General features: G+C 25.6%; 3 protein-coding genes across 3 annotated transcripts; all 3 read right to left on the bottom strand. All coding sequences in view use genetic code 6, as the record gives it.

The window, feature by feature from the left end:
• Window positions 1-17: 17 nt before the first annotated feature.
• On the bottom strand, window positions 18-9057 carry TTHERM_00684550 (Serine/Threonine kinase domain protein; the record flags this gene model as incomplete). The annotated part of the gene is made up of 17 exons (XM_001025156.2): window positions 18-393; window positions 456-562; window positions 623-900; window positions 975-1450; window positions 1511-1601; window positions 1666-1870; window positions 1929-2076; window positions 2135-2430; window positions 2493-3191; window positions 3249-3361; window positions 3442-5345; window positions 5398-6652; window positions 6716-6877; window positions 6933-7174; window positions 7244-7893; window positions 8054-8134; window positions 8377-9057. The coding sequence occupies 17 exons, from the start codon at window positions 9055-9057 to the stop codon at window positions 18-20; spliced, it is 7764 nt and encodes a 2587-aa protein (XP_001025156.2).
• A 1030-nt stretch (window positions 9058-10087) lies between these two features.
• Window positions 10088-12010, bottom strand: TTHERM_000684549 (Nol1 nop2 sun family protein; the record flags this gene model as incomplete). Its single annotated transcript, XM_012800310.1, has 6 exons — window positions 10088-10300; window positions 10501-10699; window positions 10843-11010; window positions 11180-11277; window positions 11334-11539; window positions 11623-12010. The coding sequence occupies 6 exons, from the start codon at window positions 12008-12010 to the stop codon at window positions 10088-10090; spliced, it is 1272 nt and encodes a 423-aa protein (XP_012655764.1).
• Window positions 12011-12360: 350 nt separating this feature from the next.
• On the bottom strand, window positions 12361-15251 carry TTHERM_00684540 (NOL1/NOP2/sun family protein; the record flags this gene model as incomplete). The annotated part of the gene is made up of 5 exons (XM_001025155.2): window positions 15060-15251; window positions 14283-14949; window positions 13457-14028; window positions 12793-13402; window positions 12361-12737 (listed from the first exon to the last, which is right to left on the bottom strand). Exons 1-5 carry the CDS (start codon window positions 15195-15197, stop codon window positions 12361-12363), a joined length of 2364 nt encoding a protein of 787 aa, XP_001025155.2. The 5' UTR covers window positions 15198-15251.
• Between the last annotated feature and the right edge of the window lie 578 nt (window positions 15252-15829).

Genomic DNA, 15829 nt, shown 5'->3' with positions numbered 1-15829 from the left:
TTTTTTAATAAACTGTCTCATAATTCAATGCAGTTATTGCTTATTTAATGCTCTTGGTCATCTTCTTAAATCTTGTTGAACTGATTCTTTGATGTGCAATCATTATTGTTTAGCAATTTATTAGAATTAGGCTGCGAATTATGCTAGCTTTGGGTATTATCTGAAATGTTTCTCAAAGAATTGTAAGAGCTATCAACTTCTTCTTTATTAAATCTAGGAAAAGTCATAGTAATAGGATTGCTGCCTATTTATTCCAAATCCTAAAAAGTAACAACACTCTTGGGTATATTAAATGGTTGGGCTTCTTATGAATCTTCATCATCAGAACCATACTCGACTTCTAGTTTTTCTAATTCTTATTCATCTTTTTTAATTTCTTCTTCCATGAATTTCCTAATTAATTTTCATCAAAAATTATACAATAAAATTAAATTATTTGTGCAATAAAAAATTACATTTTTTTCTGAATTTCTTCTAGTTATTAACAATTTTCTTCATAGAGAATATCATATCTCTTCATTTAAAAGTTGTAAGCTTTTAAAATATCTTTTGCTTTGTCAACCTTTATATTATTCATAAAATTTAACTTTATCTAAGAATTTACTTATTTAAAAATTATTACATCTTCTTAACCTTTAGAGAGTCCGTAAAAAGGGTCTATCTTTTCTCTTTCTGTATACTCTATCTGTTTATCAAAGTTACTTGTATCTAAAACATTTTTTACTTTTGGAATAACAGGAGCATTCATTTTTCTTACGTTATCCCAATCAAAGTTATTAAAAAAAGGATGTGACTATACTTCTTCAACTCCATTAGCACCTAATCTAGTTTGTGGGTTTGGATCCATTAACTTTTTAATTAAATCCTCAGCTTCAGGAGAAACTTCGTCTTCTCCATATCCTAATTAATTTAAAGAAATAAGTTAGTTAATCAATATTTAAAATAAAATAATAGTTGATAATATAAATAAATACCTATATTAATTTAATCCCAAGGAACTCTCATATTGATGATATTGTCAAATATTTTTTCTACAGTTTCATCATTAAAGGGAGGTATTCCCACAAGCATTTCAAACAAAATAACTCCTACACTCCACCAATCTAATGTTGCACAATTTAAATTGTTGCTTCCCTTAATAACTTCTGGGGGTATATAATCAGGAGTACCTATGATACGAAATTTTTTCTTATTTTTCATTTTTTTTGTTTCTTTGTTGAGGATAACATCGAGGTTAGTTTTCATCTGCTTTAATTCCCTAGTTTTATCACTTTTACTCTATGGAGTTAGGGAAGAAAATATCTTATCAGCTCCTTTAATACTACTAATTCTATCCATCCCTCTCTTCAAATTATTATATTCCTATCTGAATTTTTTTTATTTTGAATTCTCCATATTTCTGCTTCTCATACCCATATCACTTAAGCCAAAATCAGTTAATTTCAAGTGACTAATTTAAAAAATGAATTTTGATGATTGACTGATTGAAATAATTTATTTAATAGTTTACCCTTTGCTGTCTAGTAGCAAGTTATCAGGCTTTAAATCTCTATGAACAATACCCGCTTTATGTAGTTAACTGCATGCTAGAATTATTTCAGCTAATAAATTAAAAATAAATTATTTAATTAATGATTGAGTTCTCTATTTTTAAACTATAATTACCAATATAAAACCTTGCTACTGATTCTTCTAAAACTCCAAACTGCTATTGAATACTACCTAAATCACCTCCTATCATATACTCCATAACAAAGCAGAGATAACTTTCATGAGCAAATGTATATACTGCTTTGACGAAAAAATCACCAGAAACAATCCCAAAAATGTCTCTTTCGTTCTAGAGACTCATCAAGTTGTTTTTATTCATCTTTTTTTATAATTATTAAAGTTTCAAAAATTTTTTTTTTTTTAAATTATTTATTAACCTTTTCTGCTAAATTAACTATTTTCATAGCATATACATTATCAGTGTTCTTCTTTTTGACAAGCCAAACTCTACCAAAAGCTCCTTTGCTGATTAGTTTAAGAAATTCGAAATCTCCAATATTAATTTGGTGGTTACTTTCCTTTTTACTTTAAATGATTAATAAATAAATAAAATATTTTTTTTAAATTAAAAAGTTGATTTTACACAATGTTTTCTAAAGATTAGTAACAGTTTTCAACACACCCATCAGAAAAATATCCATTATTATACTTTAAAGGTTTTTCAAAATTAAAGAGATCACTTTCAAATTTTTGCATTGCTTACTTCATAATCAAATCAAATTTTTCATAAGTACTCAGTTTTTTGCTAATATCCTCATCTTTAAAGCTAAATTTATCTTCATTTTGCTGGTTTTAGTTAGATAGTTCTAAATTTATCTTTTAGACTATTTTATTTTTAATGTCCAAAGTTAAATTATTTTAGGCGCTCATTCTTCTTTTCTATTTTCAAAAAAACAATTAAAAAAAATGATACTATACTTAAACCTAAAATTAATTTTTACATTTTTTAAAAGCATGCTTGTCTGTGAATTTACTACTGATAATGACTTTTACCTTCCTTCCTCTACACTTGATTGTTGCATAGTAGAATTAGAATTAGAATGACTTTGTATTTCATCGTTGTTTAAATTACTTGAGTCTTGATTAATATTATTGAACTCATGAAAAGTGGAGTTATTTGGAAAGGAACTAGCTCTTTCCTGTAAACGAGGGTTTTCTATATTTTATTCCTAAGAGTGAGAATTATGAGCTTGAGTTTCTTATTTTTCAGGAGATTAATTTGCTGAAGCTGAAGTAGCTTTATTTTTACCATTTTGTAAAGTGCTAATACCTTAAATTAAGTAGTTGTTTTTAAGAGGAGAGATTTGCTGAACGTTTGATGTAAGATTGTTATTAGAAGGGTTTGACTGCTAGTCTGACTATGTTGTTGGAGACTCTAAGTAGTAGGAATCTTTAGAAATCTAAGTCCTACTGCTTATATGAGTTCCACTTTTGAATTTTTATCTTACTAAATACTGTTAATTCTGCAATTATTATTTGCTGCTTGTGACTTTGTTAGAAGTTATATTAGATTATTTAGTAGCACCAGAGTCATTAGATAAATTGTCATCTGTTCTCTCTATTTCCTCGTTGATGTCTTCTACTTATTTTGTGAGTTGTCTTTCAATATTTTATAATTTTTCGAGCAATTCAACTCTATGCTATTTTCATAAATATTAATTTTTTAAAATTGTTATTGGGAACAAAATATTTGTTACTGCAAATGTTAAGAGAATATTTGATATCTTAGAGGCATAGTCCTTAGGGATCATTGATTTTTATAACAAATACTCGATTTTCTATTTATTATCTTCAAGTATCATTCTTTTTCCTATTTTATTTGTATTGAAAATTGAGATTAAGCCTAAACAAAATAAATAAATAAAAATAATTAATTAATTGATTGATTACTTTTCCAGTTATTTTAAAAGTCCTAAATAAAAAACATCTTGCTAAGTTGCTATATAAGCTCAAATATTCTGAGACAAATATGGTTAGATTTAAGTTGGTGCTACTTAATTTTCAATTCAAAGTTATTACTGAGCTTAACAATGTCTTAAACTAATTAATTGTCTTTATTTTTAGGAGTTATATTTAAGGGAGTGTGTTTTTTTAAAGGTGATCCATATTTCTTTGTTGGTTTGTTGAGAGATTTTCTTTTCGTGTCTATAATCCCGCCTTCTTTGAATTGAGTAAAGCTTATAGAATTTAATTATTTATTATCTCCATTGTTTGAACTAGAAGAAGATGGTGAAGTTGAATTGTTTTCTCTTTGATATGCCAATTATGATGGATTTGGATTGCTAACAATCCTTTATCTCAAGTTAACAGGATAAATATGCTTAATAGTTTGCTAGGACTCTTAACCCTTTTAATTTTCTTATTCAATATTATTTTCTGTATTTCCTATAAATTATTTGCTCTTTTCTAATGAATTAGAAATAAAAGAAATCTGTTATTGAGGGATGTTATTTTAAGTTTAATTCAAGTTAAATTAAGAAAAAGTGAAATTATCTTCAGTTTGCTTTTATTGCTTCTAAGATTTATTATTAGTCTCTTCTTTTAAGCTGCTTTTGCTAGCATGTGAGCTATTGGGCAGTTTATCATCTGAATTTGCAACTGATAATTATTGATATACTTTAAAAGGGGAATTTATATTAGTAATATCCTGGGATGCTAAGCGATTTAACTACAAGCGAATATTGTTGGATTTATTCTACATTTCTTTAGAAGAATTGATATTATTCTTTCCACTTGAACTAAATTCAGACTCTATCTCATTTAAGAATTCGTTATTTTTAATATTTTTTTAAAGAATATTAAACTTTTCTTTCAAGTCTTCTTTTAAAGCTTACTTTTTTTTATTTGACTTAATGTCTGGTGAATTCACGTTTGAAGATTTATTAGAGAGGGAGTTATTTTAAATTTGGTTCAAAGTTTTATCGTCACCACTAAATTAATTCATCACTAAACTATCTTACTATGTCTAAGAGCTACTATTATTTTATATTCTGTTAGTTGAAGATTAAAATAAATTAGATTCTTAATACTAATAATTATTCTTGCAATTGATTTCTTTGAATTCCTTTTCAAAAATTTCAGGTAAAGGGGAAACTTATTAAATTAAAAATTATTCTTAAGTAGGTTAGTTATTGTGCACGTTTTCAGATTCTTGAGATATTTTTTTGTCTTCCTAAGAAACAGATTTTGAGCTCTTTACAGATTAATTTAATGGGTTGATATCTTAAACATTATCTTTATCTTTTTAAACTTACTCATTATTTTCATATAAGCTGGAATTATTAGATTATTTTAGCTAGTCCATTTAATTATATGATTTTAAAGAAAGCTGAGAAACCTTTTATTCTATTTCTTCTTCATCTACTTTTTGTTACTAAAATTGGTCTATATTATAAAATCCAGGAGAAGGCTAACTATCGTCATCTTAATGAACCTCATTTTATTTATCCTGAATCAACTCATCTTCTTCTGTCACTAACTACTGAGCAACTAAAGATTTGATACTTTGAGTAATTAATTGCTATTTTTTTTTATTCAAAGAGCTTTAATCTTTACTTCTATTTACTTCTTCTTCACTAGATTTTTTTTCAAATTCAGCCAAGCTTTCTCCTACATTTTCAGAGCTATCTTTATCAATATCATTAGGACCTAGGATTTTATCATCTTTAGAGGGATTCTTGCTAGTTTCTGCTTCTTCAATAATTTAGCCTAATTTACAAACTTATATTTTCCTTGTATCAGCCTAATTTGATATATCTATATTAGGAGTACTGGGACAATATACTTATGATACGCTATTTTAAAGAAATTTAATATAAAAATTTCAGTTATCAAATTAATATTTACATCTTTTCTTCTTCATCAGAAGTGCAAAGGATTGAACTGGCTGAAATAGCTTCTTTAACAATTCCAATTTTGATAGAGTGCTTAGGAGTATTGCTTTTAAATCCAATTGGTCTAATACCCTTATCTGAATTAATAAAAGGCTTTGAGTGATCCTCTTCATATTCTGTTTACTCGTTTATAATAGGTAGCTCATTTTTGGAATTTTGCTTATCAATTGAAGCCAAAGAGCTAATTTATATCTGCTCCTATGAATTTTATTGTTATTACTGTAACTAATTACTTGAAGAATAAGGCTAATTTTCTTTATTTTAAATATCTTAAGAGGTCGATTTTTTTCTTTTGCTATTTAGCGATGAACTACTTCCTAATTTTTATCTACTGGCAGAAGAACTATTTTTTCTGCTACCCTTTTTGCTTCCTTTATCATGATCTTTATCAAATTAAGATAAGGAATCCTATTTATAACCATTTTTAGTATCATTTTCATCATTTGAATCTGAGGAAGAAGAAGATGAACTTTTACTTGCTGAATTATCATCATTTACGTCTTCTTGTATCTAGCAATAACTAATATCTTATATGTGGTTCAAGCTAGATTTAGAATATTTATTCTCTATTTGTAACTTTTCTGTTGAGGTTGATTGTAGAGAATTTCTTTATCTCTAATTATTCAAGTATTCTTTAAAAGAATTAGAACTTTTTTTATTTTTATTGCCTTATTCTATAATTGCCTTATTTGTTTTATCATCAGCAAACGTTTAAAAAGACTTCCTTCTCAATACTTAAATTTATTTTCCCATATTTTATTCTTGAAGTTTAAAGATTTTTTCAATTTTTTTTTACAAGAGCTAGCATTTAATTCCTAAACTTCTTGATTTTTATAAAAAATAAAACATTTCACTATTAATTTATTTCATATTAATTTTAAGATCTTTTTTAATTTCTTCTCTTTCCTTGCAAAGCTGAGAGTGATACTTGAAGTGTTTAAGAAATACTTTTTAATCACATATTCTACAAACCTACTTTTCCTTGTATTAATTAACAAAAAGAGACATTTTTTTACTCTCTGTCTTTTATCTTTTATATTAAGTGTACCATCTTTTCATTTTCCAAATAAAAAATTTGTGCAATAAAAACTATCTTTTTTATATAAAGTTTTCTTCCTAATCCAAAATTAAAATTTTTATGTTATAAAAGAGAGCCTTAGCTTTTTTAGAAAGCATGTGATTTTCATTTTCTAGATGACGTACTTTTCCTAAATAACAAAGTAAATTTCTTTAGTTATTATTAGAATTTAAATATCAAATTGATTGGTTACTTAAAATTTATATTAGGCCTTAGTACTTTTGATCATGAATGTCAGTATTTTCATTTACTTTTTAATAAAGAATTGTAACATTAAATTAATCTTCTTTTGAGCCTTTTTAATTTGCACCACTACTGTTACTGCTTAGAGGAGAGTTTAAAAAAGGACTCATACCTAGTAATGATTGTAATTAAATATAAAAAAGAATCTTTAACAATTAATAATTTACTGCCGATTTGAGAAAAAGTTGATTGGGGACTCTGAATAGCTTAAAATGAATCTGATGATAACGGAGTACAGTCTGATTAGTAAGGATCTAGTGAAGTAGTTCTCTTATGTTGTAATAGTCGAAGTTTTTAATGTTACTTAACCTTCATTATTTCCTCCTCACGAAAGAAATAATTTTGCATTTTTTAATAATGAAGCAAATATCCTACTTTGGTAAAAATATATCTCGAGATGTAATATATCCTATTTTTTTTTTTAAATTTAGATGGATTTTGTTTGTTTGAATGTTATTGCAATTGATTAATTAATTACTTCTGAATTTATGTTTGATAAGATTAAATGCTTATTGATTTTCTTTTGAATAAGCTTTGAAAAGGAGAGCTTGATGATTCCTAACTTTATCTCCTTTCTTCCTTATACCTAGAAACTTGAGATGGAGTGATCTTTTATGTGTAAGGAGAGCTTCCTATAGAAATTAAAGACGTTTATTGTTTCAAACCTAAATTTTCTTCCTGATTTGATATTTAATTCTATCCATTAACATTTAAGCCAAATCTGAATTATTTATCTTATATTTCCTATTCTTATACTATTTTAGTTAGAGATTTTGTTGTTACATTTTTAGAGCTTTAGCATTCATTCTCTTCATACTAATAAAACTTAGATTTTTAAGTTTTTGATATTTGTGGAGTATTTAGACTGTTACTGCTTAATTCTTTTGTAATTGAAACATTTGGGTTTGAAACTATCCTATTTTAATTTATCTTTGTTTTATTTTCAGGGCTATTATCAATTTCACTCATTTTTTAATTGCTATTATAAAACAAGCTATACTTTTTAAAAACTTTTTCACTTTCATTTAACCTATCTAATAATTGCTTAGCTCCCCCATTCTTGAGATATATAGTATTAAACTCAAGAAAATCTATCATAATATTGACCAGCTCTTTAAGAGTAATGTGCTTTTATAATTAAATTAAAAAGTTATTTTATTTAATGAATGCAATAACAATATTCTATTCTAATTTAATTTAATTCAATTATAATTTGTCTTAGCTACTTAGAATTTTTCATTAAACTATAGAATTTATTTAATTTATAAATATTTATTGAACAAATTACTATTTGGTGAGGCATCTAATCATAGTAAGTCACTAATATAAACCTGATAACTTCGATGCAATCAAATATTTCAAAATTGGTCTATGATTTTTATTTTAAAATATTATGTTATTTCAAAATAATTTAAGTTAATTAACATATAAATATTATATGCTATATGAGTTCGTTTGAAAATACGTCAATTTGTTCTTAATTTCAAATAAAATTATGCTAGAGTGCTAAATTGTAAATAAAACCATTAAACAAACCAATATACAGTAATTTACAAATCGGTTTGATATGAACAGTAAATAATAAATGAAAAAGAGTATTTATTTATTTACCTCTCTTTTAAACTACATAGCTCTATGAAAACTTGATTGTAAATTAGTAATATATGTAAAAAGACAGGTTTTTTCATCATAGCTTGAAGATCTAATTCTAAAATTAACAACATCATTTAGAGAAGTATTTAATTCATTTGTTTCCTCCATATAAGACAGAATAATATTTTTTAAACTATTTTTATGCTTTTTTTAATTGGTATTGCTTGACTTTGGGGTTATTTCTTATATTTGTTATATCTATTGTTCTTCTTGTGTTTAAGACTTCTTTATTGTTGGCTTCTTTTTCTTTTTCTAAAAAAAATTTTATTGAGTAGCTTTTTCATTTTCAGAATCTTTGCTGAAATCATCTTAATTGTTGTTTGTTTTTCTTGGAGTGTTGCTTCTTGGCTTAGGGTTCTATTACTTGCCTAAATAACTATTTCTGTGATTTTATCTGTTTGTATGTAACGGAGCTTATAAAAAATGATTTGTTCTTATTGACTGCTAATCCATTTATAAAATTTTTGCATATTTATAATTTATCTCTTCCTGATAATCGTCATAGTCATCATCTGAAAGTGAGTATTAAATATTATCTATTATGTTTTTAGGACCTTTTTATTTAAGTTCTTGTATGCTAATTGCTTAATGACTGTTTAGCAAGTTATTCTTAACTTGCAGAAATGATTCCTGCTTCATACTTATTTTTTTAAAAAGAAGCTAGCTTGCTATTCGATTTCAAAATGATAATTTAAAAAATATGCACAGTCCTTTCTTTTAATTTTCTTCACTTATTGTTGCTCTTTTAAATACAATAAGTCTCCTTATATCAAATATTATCAATAAATTAAAAAAACTAATTTTTTAATTATATTTATATGGATTACTACTTAAAACCATAAGGAAAATCATTTACTAATTTCTTTATATTTTTGATATAAAATTTTTTGCAATCATGCATGCAATAATTATTTAAATGCTCTACTTTTATGATAAGAGCAAGCATAACACATCTAATGCTTTTAACTAATTTATAATTCATTACTAAATAAATCAATCAAATCCATATACAAAACAAAGAAATATTTGATAAAAACTCTCAAGTACTAATGTACTATAAAAAAAAAATAAGACAAAATAATCATAGAATTAACGATAATACTATAATTAATATGGCCATAAAATTAGGTTTAGATGTTTGTTAATTTTCCTTCAAAATAGCATTTTTTTATTAAAAATATGGTTGATTTGTGACTTATAAATGTTCTTGTTAAATTAGCAAAGATAATAAATTATGAAATAATTTACAGTTTTGGAAAAAAATTTTTTGGTGATTTAAAACCAAGAAATATTAAAAAATATTGTGTTTGTTTGTAACTTTATCAAAATCATAAATTTATTAATTAATAATAATTATCTAAGTAATTTGATAATTTTCCTAAAATATTCAAATTTTAATCATTAAAAAAACACATATAAAAAGCTCTCTAAGAAATAAAAAACAAGCAAATAATATTTGCCAGAATTAATTATATTCAATCCAAGTTTAAAAAATAAACAGCTTAAAAATTCTCATAAAAAAATGAACTAAAGCTAAAATACTTATTGTTTTTTTGTTCCTCTTTTGTGTTAAAAAATGCAAATAAATACAAACATTTTCTTTCAACTAAATTTATTGATTTAAAGCCACACAAATTATAAATTTAGCATATCTTATTAAATATCATCATCATTCTTCTTTTTAATTAAGGGCCTTGTTTCTTAGTCTTTTTCTTCTATCTCTCTTAATTTACTCAATTACCTAAACAACTTCTTCAATTTTACTATCCACATTTATAGTTCCGTTTTTTTACAGAGCTTCTAGCCAAACCAAACCAGCTTACATGTTAACTTTTACTTTCCCATCCTCACCTCCTTCCAAATAAAGTCGTGCAGCGTTATACTTTAATTTATTTCAAAAATAGAAATAAAAATTAATTTTTTTGAATTCTGATATAAAATACATCAATTTTTTAAATATTTGAAAATATTGCCAGCGTATTAAACGAAATTTATTTTTATATTATCAAATATTTTTTCGTTTTAAATACTAAATTACGAAGAAAAAATTAAATTTTTTATAAATATATGCATTTTATTTACCATTGAATGGTGAAATCCTGCAGCAGCAGCCTATGTAAACCAAGCTAAAGCTTTTACAGAATCATAAGGGATTATTTATTTTTCCATATACATGCAACCTAAATTGTGCTGGGCCTCTACTAAGCCAAGTTCTGCTGCTTTTTTGGTGTAATAATAAACTAACTCATCATTTTTTTCACAAACAGTACCTTTTTTATGGCTAAAATAATAATGTTTAGTCAGATAGATTTTAAGAGTATCAAGAATTTTATTAAAAATACAATTTAACTTATAAAACCGAAAAAATAATTATATATATCTATCCTAATAATTCTATAAATAAATAAATAAATATTTCTATACTATTGTGCTAGTTTAAAGTAAGCCTTTGGACTATCAAAGCTAGCTGCAATCAAGAAGCATTCGTAAGCATATTTTAAATCAAATCCACCTTTAAGTTCACCCTATTCAGCTAATTCACCTAAATAGTAAAAAGAGTGATATGAACCGTTTTAAGATGCCACATCGAACCTTTTGAATTAGACAAAAATATTTTTATTTGTGTATAATTAATTTTATAGCAATTTAATTAAATTTTTAAAGGAGTTAGAGTATTTTCAAAAATAATAACTAAATAAGCACCTCACTCCTAATTTTTTAATTTAATATAAAAGCAATTTTGTCTTAAAAAATTTATTACAGCATGCTTGCTTCAGTAATTAAAACCTTTTTGTTCTTCTTCTACTTTCCATTAACAATATTTAAAGCTACTTTGTACATTTCTTTTGCAGTTAGATGCTAGAAATAAGATAATTTTTATAAAAATTATTTGATAACTAACATAATTATGTTACCATTGCAGTTGGGTGTTCCTTGTCACAAAGTTCGACCATTCTAGCATTACATTTCTCAAATTCTTATTAATTTCCAGATTATATTGCTTAAAGCTTTCTTAAATATACAGTGTAATATTCAACCTCTAGTTTGTCTAAATCAGTTTTACAGTTTTTCAAAGCTTGATCCAAAAATTTATTCATGACATTCTCATTTTTAGGATTTGCTTTTTTTTTTTAAATAAATAATTTTAGCTAAGTAGTTATTTCATATCAATTATTAATTCTTTTTTTAAAATAATATACTGACTTATGCTTCCAATGAATTGCTCAATAGCAAAATGGCATAGAGATTTAGGTGGTACTAAATCCAAGATAGCTTAAACAGATTTATTCTCATACGATTACTCAATAGTTTATTTTATATCTTGATATATAGCAGCTAAATTTGTTTTTAATTATTCATTATCTTACTGCATTGTTTGAATTTATTTAGCCATTTCAAAATATTGCTACTATAATTTCTTTTCCTAATCACTTCTTATTTGATCTTCTGACATGATTTAGTCCTAATTATTAGATCCGAATATACTTTTTAATGTCTACTAAAATCCTCCAGCAGATTTAGGCTCCTAGGGCTCAGCCCTACCTAATTTTAATATGGAATTTCTAAAGCTATGTCTCAAAATTCTTTTCATAATAAATAATTAAATATAGTATAGTTAATACTCCTTAAAAATCTTGCACAATCTCAATATTAATTAAATATAAAAGATACAAAAGTTTGGTTTTTAAAATTCTAGAAATCTTTTCTTGCTTCTCTTATACTTTTAGTTATTCTACTATGCATACACATAAAATATAAAAGAACTTTTTACAATGCAAAAATGGCCTTGTTTATCATTAAAATATTAATTCATTAGCTTTTCTACTTAAATTGGATTCATAATTAAGCATAAAAAATATAAAAATTAACTCATTATGTACATAAACACATACACTACATTAAAGAAGGTATTTAACTCAAACCAATTTTATATTTATTAAATCAGAATAATTATTTGAGATATCTAATTTTGAATGATTCTGTTATTTCCTTACTAATCATGATATTTACAGATTGATGGAAGTTCTAACAGACAAGATTATCATTGTAGGTAGGGCAGTGAAGGATAATAGATCCTTGGCCTAATTAAGCAATTTCTTCTTTTAATTTTTAATTAGGCATTTCAGTATACTTAGCGTTTTTATTTTAAACGAAGAACTTAAAGTCATCTTCAGAAACAACTATTTTTCTCTTGCTCATGTAAGGAGCAATTAAATTTACAGAATCTTAGCAAATTCTAAATCTGCATTAAATTCCCTAGAAAGTTTCTCTTGATCTCTCAAAAGCCTTTGTACCCATGTTAACTTTGTTAACAACACCTAAACAATAAATAATTGTTATAAATATAGAATCAATTCAAATATATAATCTTACCTTTAACATCACAGTCATTGAATTTTTTGGCACCTTCAGTAATTAATCTAACAACCTTTTACTTTCCAATAGTGTTAACTACGAATAAAGACTAATCAATACCTTCAATACCGTAGTTTTCTTTTATATTTTACCAATCTTCTTCGGGAATGGTTACAAAATTTTCTTTTTGAACTGGTTCTTTATTTTTGTTATTTTTCTTACCATCTTGGGCATCTCCTTCTACGTTTTAAAGGCTTTCAGCTTCTTTGGGTATTTCACTAGCATCAGGAATATAATCATCAACAACTTATTATTAAGCGGGTTGCTCTTGTTGCTATTAAGCAGATTATTCTTCATTATTAGAGCCAGCAGTCTTAGGTAATCCCTTCTTGCTCCAATTGATCAAAGAGTTCTTCTTGATTAAGGCTAAGTAAAAACCACCAGTGTCTTAATCATGAGGAAGAATACGCATGGTGTTTTAAATTTTAATTTCATTAGTCATTTTATCTTCAGGTTCAGGGAACATAGAGTCTCTAACGAATTATGCAAGCTTATCATTTTTTTCGATAGATTCAAAGTTGTCATAAATTTTTAACCAATCAGCTACAGTTTCCTTCTTTTCTTAATCCTATCAATATTTTTTAATAAAATGTTAACAATTTTTTTTAAATAAGTAAATTACATGTCCAGGGTGCTTTTTAGTTGAAGAGCAGACAGTCCACTTTGATAAACCTCTTCTTCCTTTAAGTTCTGGGAATTTAGTGTGAATATCAATTAATTCAATAGATCCTTAACTAGCTCTACGGAAAGCTTCAGTTATAACAGCTTCATCTTCAATAGGGTTGATAGAACAAGTAGAGTAAAGAACATATCCACCAACTTTACAGAGAGTTAAAGCTCTTTACAAAATAGCTAATTGAAGAGGATGGAGTACTTGACCATCTCTGGTATTCCAGTTTCTCCATTATGTGGGAATTTTTCTTGTGGCACCATCTCCAGAGCAAGGGACATCAGCTTGAACTTTGTCAAAATAGAATTTCTAATCATAAGCTTAATTTGATGTGGGGTCCTAAAGAGTAGGGAAGAATTGAGCAGGATGGTTAATAACAACTAAACCACTAGGATTGATTCTACAAACTTGATGAGTAAGTAAGTAGGCTCTTTTTTAGTCTACATCGTTAGCAACAACAGCACCCTTAGTGTTAATACCTCCCTAAGTGTACATTAATTCAAGAAGCTAAGCAGTTTTAGATCCTTTTTTTTATAAATTTTACTTATTATTGAAAAATATGCTAACTCATTAATTTTATTTAAATTGAGCGAATCTTCTTTTGAGAAAAAATAATTTCTTTATTCATTTATTCATATAAAATTTATTTTTAAATTAAATAAATGTTTTTATCTATTGCGATTATAAATAAATAAAAATTTTATTTGTGAATAATGTTATCTCCCGAAATATCTATCAATCTATTTTATTTAAATTAAGCTTTTAAAGTTATTATTACCTGGAGCAGCACACATATCAAAAATAATATCGTCAGGCTTCACATCAAGTAAAAGTGGAGGAAGCATTGAAACTAATTCTTATCTAGAAATTAAACCTGAATCGTTAGCTCTTTAAATATACTTATGGAACTCCTTGAGTAATTATGATTTTTTCAATTAGGTTCTGTTGCAATTAATCTACCAAACTAATTCATCAGGATAGAACTTAATATTGTTAATTTAAAGAGTATCGATTTCTTCTTGGCTAAATTCAAACTTTTCAAAGGTCTTAGTGTTGTTTTCTCCCTTCTTATCATCTCCTTCCTTTTAGTCTGCTTCGTCTTCATCATCTTCTTCTTCTTCACCTTCTCCATTACCTTCATCTTCATTTTATTATTCTTCAGCTTCCTTTTCAGCTTCTTGTTCTTCTTCTTCAATAGCTTCACCTTCCTATTCCTTTTATTATTAACCTTCAGTTGGAGCCTTTCCTTATTGCTCTAATTATTTTCTCTTTTCTTCAATAAATTTCTTGATAAAATCCTTATCTTTTAAGTTATCGAGGAAGACTTAGTAATTAGGAGTGAGCTTATTGATTCTGAAAACGACTGGGAGTTTTTCTTTCATCATATTCCAGAAAAGAGTGAATTCTTCTGGTTTTTCTTTAAAATAGGCTTCTTCAAGTTAAAGCTAATTAAAGAATAAATATTTTAACACATTAGATTGGCATTTATAAACTAATTAGCTTTATCTAAGTTTTCAATAGAAATGTTCTCTAAAAAATAAAATCATAATGTTACTTTGTAATATGCTTCAAAGATTGGATGATCGTAATACCATTCATTGTAACCATCATCCCCCTTAAACTTTTTGTAACCGTCTTAACCTTAGTTATTTTTATTTTTGAATCTTCTCTTATGACCACCTTTTCTTCCCATTATAGTTGTTATAAATTTGAGTATATAAGTTAATAATAATGCTAATGTTTAATAATAATTATATTGTGAGTTTTATTTTAATCTTATTTCAAAGAAAAGTAATTTTGTATCCAATATAACTCATTTAACAAGCTAACTAGACGATTTATTTCTAATTTGCTTTTTAAATTTATTCCTACATTGAGAAAACATCTAAAAGTAGGAATAACAATTTTCTTTTGTAAGAAAAATAGTTATTAAATGAAGTTAAAATATTTTATTCTTCATAACATAGTTTTTAAAAACTAAATAATTTATTTTAATTAACTTTTTTCTATTTTAATAAAAAAAATAATTTAATAAAATGGAATGTGAATTGAGATATTAATTAAATTATTCTAAAATGCATTACTGATACAATTCAACTTATAGAATAGATTGAGTTGTCAAAATCTAAGCAATTTAGATTTTCGTTTATTAAACAATATTTAAAATTAGGGTAATTGATATATATAGTTTCTACTTTATTAGAATGAGAAGAAACAATAAATAGATAGATTCAGTCTATAAGAAACATCAATATTCTTCATCTGTTTTCTAAGATTAATAGAATTAAGCCTCTACAATAATTAACTTTTGTAATTATTTTTAGA

This window comes from Tetrahymena thermophila (genome assembly GCF_000189635.1).
Source record: "Tetrahymena thermophila SB210 genomic scaffold scf_8254365, whole genome shotgun sequence".
Lineage (NCBI taxonomy): Eukaryota > Ciliophora > Oligohymenophorea > Hymenostomatida > Tetrahymenidae > Tetrahymena > Tetrahymena thermophila.
The sequence above is the reverse complement of the archived record's forward strand: the minus strand, read 5'-3'. Positions and strand labels throughout refer to the sequence as shown.